The 6795-nt window shown below is 38.8% G+C and overlaps 1 protein-coding gene across 4 annotated transcripts in view; it reads right to left on the minus strand.

Moving 5' to 3' along the window:
* LOC107097923 (low-density lipoprotein receptor-related protein 8-like) overlaps window positions 1-3207 on the minus strand; it is a 204339-nt gene extending 201132 nt beyond the window's left edge. For all 4 annotated transcript variants that reach the window (XM_015395281.1, XM_015395280.1, XM_015395279.1 and 1 more), the window contains exons 1-2: window positions 3014-3207; window positions 2108-2233 (exon numbers count right to left, since the gene is read on the minus strand). In XM_015395281.1, coding sequence (XP_015250767.1) covers window positions 2108-2233; window positions 3014-3083 — 196 coding nt within the window. In that variant the 5' untranslated portion in view covers window positions 3084-3207. The remainder of the gene's footprint in view (window positions 1-2107; window positions 2234-3013) is intronic.
* Window positions 3208-6795: the final 3588 nt, after the last annotated feature.

The raw sequence follows: 6795 nt of genomic DNA on the forward strand, positions 1-6795 counted from the left end.
ACATAAAGGTAGAGACTGAGAAGATGAAGCGATTCAGAGAGCGACAGCGAACCCAAGAGAGAAGTCTACCCACATCTGAAGCTTACAGATATGTAGCAAAGAGTGTGGGGATAGATGAAAGTCATCACCTCATTTCTGTCAGACAAAGTGGCCGACTGTAAAGAACAGTGGATGACCTTGTGACTTAAGGTCCATTTTTCTTACTCTCTCTCACGACACTTGGACAAAAAAAATTCAAACACCTATTAGACTGAAGGTGAGCTCAATCAAATCTATCTTCCATATGTCCTCCAGCATAAACCACTATGTATCAAACCTCTTGATAACCAATTTTTAAAGGGTTAGGCATGTCAACAAAGTAAAATGAGAGAATCATGTAGTTTTTAAAATAAGTAATACAGTACATCAGCGAACTGCAAGTACAATACTGGGGCGACAGGCGTGGGCTTAATTCAAGCCCCACCTTTTAATGTCGTTGTGTCCTTGGGCAAGACACTTCACCCACATTGCCTACTGATGATGGTCAGAGGGCCTGGTGGCACCTCTGTCAGTGAACCCCAGGGCAGCTGTGGCTATAATGTAGCTTACCACACTCAGTGTGTGTGTGCGGGTGAATGACCGAATGTAATGTGGTGTAGTTGGTTAAGTCTCATGTCTTGAAAAAAAAAATGCCTTATAACTGCAGGCCATTTATCATTTACAATCATTTTCAACGTCCTTCAATAACAAATAATGTTAATTACACAAATACCCGTCTTGTTCATTATGCAGTAGGATTTAGAAGCAACTCGTATCTAGAATTTTTGTTTCTTCCTTCTTGAGAAATTCAAGTCAAAATCTAACAAATTCAAACTAAATTCCTGTTCATTTATGGGTTGGTTTCAGATATCAAGTTATACCAGACTCAGGTATAACTACTTATTTGTCTCTTAAGAAGTGGAGAGCAGGATACTGTAGCTGCCGGAGCAGATAAACCAGAGGTGTCAAACTCATTTTAATATGCCCCACTTTGGCATCAACACATTTTTAAAGGGCAAGCTGCAGCTGTATTAAAGAAACATTGGATTTCATCATTTCAGCGAGAGCACACTGCTCTGGTTTCATAACTTTGCTGCTATTTATTTTGTATTTTCAATCACTCTCTACACTAGACAGGAATATTATGTCTCTATTTTATGACTGGATATGGGTTTGGTTTTTTTTAGCTCTTGAAGTCCAAGTAAATTGGTTTTGCAGCTCTCGGCCTGTGGGCCCCGGGTTTGACACCCATGAGACGGACAGATACAAGCTTATGATACAAATAGAAAAAGTCTTTATATTAATGCTTAATGGTCTTATTTGGATACAATAAGCTCCCAATAATTACAATATTTTTCTCATATCAAAATCCTGATTATATAAAGTTTTAGAGATGAGATTTTATTTTTAATAATTATCAGTATGTTTTGCAGCAGCTGACCGAAAATTCTCATTTTCTATTTTCAGTAAAAGCAGTTAGATCAGGTTAAAGTTTTGCTTTAGATTGTGATTTGTATTATCTAAACACTGCAGTACCATGCTGCTATGTTATCATATTATGTGAATCAAACATACCAATACCTATTCTCATATCAACTTCTCCACACTGAACCTCGGCGACAAACAAAAAAAAAAAAAACAACCAGCACTAGGAATTTGGGGATAAACCAGCTTGCATTAATCAGCATGAATGATCATGACACATAACTCTGCAATTTGATTCCAAGAGTGCAGACGTGGTTTAACATCTAAAGCTGTTTTAGTTTAAAGCATTTTTCAGCCTGTTGTTATTTAGCTTGAAACATTTGCATGAGGTTATAACATTAGCTATGGCTCCAAATCCACTTTGTGTCAAAGATTTAGGAAGGACACGATTTACTAAGCAGTAAAACAAATTCCTTCAGCCATGTGACTTTTGATCCAGCATGAGTGGTTTGTGTTCTGCATTCCTAAGAGCACCACCAGGACCATTGATAATATGCTTCATTCATTAAAAATACTATGATAACAATGGGGTACAATCTCAAAACAAGTGCAAAAGTCCATAAAGTAAGAGTAAGTGGGGCTGTGCCATCTCTGGGCTACTTACGGCAGTTTTCCTCATCACTGCTGTCAGTACAGTCATTGTCATCATCACATCTCCAAAGGCTTGGGATGCACACTCCGTTCTTGCATTGGAATTGCCCTATTTCACACTCTGACTCTGTATGAGTTCCTGCAAGATCCAGAAAACAGCAAATTGTCAGAGAGATTTTAGTAAACTTAAAAAAAAACAGACACTGATACTAAAAATGCCCTGGATTGATACAGGGTTGTTGTTTTTTTTTTTTTTTATAAATTGTTATATATATATACATATATATATACACACATTTTTTTTCTCCTATAACTTTAGAAAGTTAAGTGGGGAAGTAGTGGCAAACTACCCAAATACATATTTTTTCTTAAGTATGGGGTGTGCAAAATCTGAATAAGTCTGGATGTAACCCATCTGAATGAAGTATAACATGAGGAATATCCCAGCATGACTTCCAGTTCTCCAGTCGCCTCATGCATGGCTCGCCTGTTGTTTCAATATGTTGACTTTAGTGCGACAATGAGCGCCTACCACCAGTGCCGTGTTGGCATTTAAGCACTCGGGTGTGTTTAGGCTGATGTGTTTTGTAGTAATTTAGCAACTGCAGCGTAAACATTAAACAAAGCATTTACAGCCAGCACTTTGCTGATCACATCCCCACAGGCAGCCGTGCGCGCTGGCTGCCAGCTTCCATGTGCTCACAGTTTCTTCCGCTTATTGTCACCTTGTGTCACCTGCCTTAACGCAGAGAAAAGTGGCAATTCAGATTTGAATCATTCGGTTGCGTGAAAAAAGCCGGGCTCTCTAATGGATCCATTAGCGCTCCTCTAATGAAGAGGCGCTGAAGCCAGCGGTCCCCCACCTCCCCAGGAGAAGCGCTCATACAAAAGCCTAGAATCGCTCATCATCTGTCTTTACCTTGAACGCGGCTGCTGAGCTCCAGGAGTAACAAATGTAGCAACACAAGCTTCCCGAACCCGGTCCACATCTTTAGATCCCAGACGATCTGCAGCTGCGATCATGTAAAGTGAGGTGATCTCCAGCTCCAGCGCGTCCGCAGCGGCTCAGTGTTTCTCTCTGTTGCTCTGCTGAGGAGCGTGTGAGCCCGATCAGCCCAGGCTCCCCGCTATAGTGAGTGACGCTTATGGGCGGGTTGGTTTGTGATGGTTGTCTGGAATTACAGTAGTAGGAAGAAAAATGACTATACGATGACTGTTTGTTAACCAGGAAGGGGGAAATGTGCTGAGTCACTTTAGACGTAGCAGCATGTAATAGGCTTATTCTAATTACCAATGTCAGAGAGCAAAATAAATAAAAATACAAAAACAGATTAACTTTTTTGGAAGGAAAATTGACAGATAACTTCAAATCGCAAATAAAAGTTAAAATTTCCAGTATTTCATTCTAACTGTAAAATTTGTAAAGAGAGATTTCCAAGTATTTTTTAATTGATTTATACAGGGGCGGAGCTAGGTGGGGGGACCAGGGGTGGCCATTGCCACCCTTAGCCAATCATTGGCCACCCCTATCATTTTTTTTCTCAAGTAGAATATTCAAAACATTTTAACTTTTATACACATTAACAATTACTTGACAACAAAAAAAGCTGTGTTTAATTATGCACATCAATATACCAACATAGGGCTGCTCAGTGGATCAGTGGGCAGCACTGCTGCCTTGCAGCAATAAGGCTCTGTGTTCGATTCTGGTATGGAGTTCTTTCCGCATGGAGTTTGCATGTTCTCCCTGAGCATGCGTGGGTTCTCTCCGGGTACTCCGGCTTCCTCCCACAGTGACTGTTAGGTGACTGTTGACAATGACTGTTAGGTTAGGTGTGAGTGTGTGTGTTAATAGTTGTTTGTCTCTGTGATGCCCTGCAATGGACTGGCAACCTGTCCATGGTGTACCCCACCTCTCACCCAATGACTGATGGAGATAGGCACCAGCACCCCTCGCGAACCCACTTGGGATACGTGTGTTACAAAATGGATGGAATCATCTAAGAGTCTTCAGTTAAATCATAGATACTGTAAATAAAAACCTATTAATTTATCAATTTATGTAGATATTAGTACTTGTAAATATCAATTTAATGCAGAATGATATTGATAAAAGTAGGTAAGTAATGACGATGGAAAAAATGTTCGCTCCAGAACTCAAACCTAAAAGAATTTCATCCAATATACCTTTTATCTAGAGGGATGTTTAAATATATGCATCTATTTGTTAGCAAAGACTGTAAGAAACTATAGTTTGTCTTTATTTAGAAATATGGACACTTGTTCCTGTTGGAACAGTGTAGATTGACCCTGAAGTTCTGGTGCCGATCCCTTTTTGGCCACCCCTCAGTGTACATTGTTATTGCCTGGCCACCCTTATAAAAATTTTCTGGCTACGCCTCTGTTATCTAAAGGCTTTTATCTCAAAGCAATGGCATATAAAATCATATTATGGTCTGCACAATGGGAAGATTTCTGGCTTGAGTGGAAGAAAAAATGGTGGTAGAATAATGTGCACGGTCCCTAACAATACTGTTGACTGAAAAGAGAGAAACACCAGACCAAGCAATGCCTTCTCTGTATAGCCTATGAAAATATTGTTAAATATAATTTGAAATATTGAGCTCCCAGAATGTGGAATAAAAATGGAGAAAGATACTTGAAGTCTATTTTAAACTTTTCACAGTCACAGATAATCAAGCAGCCATGCCTTTTACTGGTCTCCCTGTTCCTCTCACCTGACTGGGACTCACATGACTTAAGACACACAGATAAATTATCCTCAGCTGTTAAGAGGAATATTCAAAACAGTAGTCCCAATAGAACTAAACAGAAGGCCACCATCATAGAAACCAGGCCTTCCTTTACACGTCATTAGAGGAGCATGATAAGTAGTTGAGTGTCAGAGCCCTACAAAGTGCTCTCTAGCAAACAACTAGTATGAATATGATCAAACCCTTTCACACAGACAACATGAGGGTGAGCAGAGGGTCTGACATCCTCTAGGAGGCCATCTACTTATTGGCCATGCACCGTGGAGCTTGCCTAGCATTTGCCAGAGAACACTGCAATGAAGGCAAAAATAGGTGAGACAATGAAAGGCAGCATTTAAATTTCACAAAAGTGTGTTCAACAAGACGCAAACTGTATGTTTGTATTTTCTAACGTTTTATTTAAGGTTAATATAATGGATTATAAATATGGAGAATTTCTAACACATAGATGAATACATAAATTATGAATACAACTAGGGTATAAATAGAAAGAGAATTTCTTAACTCAGACCGAAGATATGTTATTTAGTGAGAGAAAAAAGGTAGACAGGTGGAGACATTTATATAAAAAAAGAATGTTTCATATCACTTTTTCACATTTTCAACATAAAATACTTACAATCACATAGCATGCATTAAATATGTTGGCATTACATTATGAAGTTATAAAACAAACAAAAAAGCATAAAAATAATTGCATAAAACCAATGTGCAGGTTTTGTCCATTTAAGCTTTTTTTTTTTTTTGTCTAGAGCATACAACGGTAGAGGTATAATGAAATGCTGATCTTTTTCAGGTAAGAAACCAATAAATTCAAATATTATTTGCATTGACAAACAACCTATAATATCAATGATTAAAGCAACAGCTTTGGGACTTTTTTATGGTAAATGTAAGTAATCTCTCTCATTAAGTTACCCATGCTTTGGTCATGTTTGGATTTAAAGTTTTAAAGTGTAGGTGGAGAAATGCAGCAGGATTTGTAGGAAAAGAGCCCATTTTTGAAGCACTTTAGCCAAAAAGATACACTTCTGCAACAGAGAGAAGTATGCAGGATCTCTTTAGAGGCTAAGCAGCAGGATCATTTTTTTTTTCAGTTTCATGCTGTCACTGAATTTTTACACACACACGCAAGTATTTCATACTTTTAACCCTTGAGGTCAGCTCTGAAATTGTGTTCATCTTTCCTTGCACACACAGCAGGAGCTAACTCTTGCATTCATCTTTGCCTTAGGACAGTGAGTGAGTCTGACTGAGACCTTCAGACCTTTAAGATGATTACTTTCCCTGTCTCTTGCTTTTTTTTCTCCCTCCCTCTCTTTAACTGTGTCAGCTCTAAACAAATTCCCTTCTCTTTTGCTTTGCTTTAATTTCAATATCTGTGCTTTATTTCCTGTTTTTTTTTTGTCATTCTGCCTACCCCTTTCCCCATCTGTCTGTTTTCTGTTTATGTTGCTGTAGGAAGCCAATAATGCTGTTGGTCAGTAAGCTCCTCTCTTTCTCCCAGAGCATCACTTATCTCTGTGTGACGTAGTTAATGTTAGACATGTGATTCATCTGCTTTCCTGCTGCAGCTTGTGACCCAAAAACCACAAGAGAGAACTGGTCATTGCCAGGTGCCTGGAGTAGGGACAGAGGGTAGGAGGGGATTTGAATACCACAGCATCATAAGCCATTATGGCGGAAGAGGAAGGGTAGGGTTTTATGTCAAATGGATAACAGGAAATAGAATTAGTGGCTCATTACTGAATATGGACATTGAACAAATTTGTTACATGCTGTTGTTCTTAATTTCTTCATAGAATAATAATTAATAAAACAAGCATGTAAAAAATTAGAGTGACAGTGTACAGAAGACTAAAGAGGTGCTTTAGCTTCCAGGATTGCAACGAAACTTAACTGGGATTTTTGAGTGTTTCAGCAATGC

Source organism: Cyprinodon variegatus, unplaced genomic scaffold (assembly GCF_000732505.1).
Source record: "Cyprinodon variegatus isolate N-32 unplaced genomic scaffold, C_variegatus-1.0 Scaffold733, whole genome shotgun sequence".
Taxonomy (NCBI): Eukaryota; Metazoa; Chordata; class Actinopteri; order Cyprinodontiformes; family Cyprinodontidae; genus Cyprinodon; species Cyprinodon variegatus.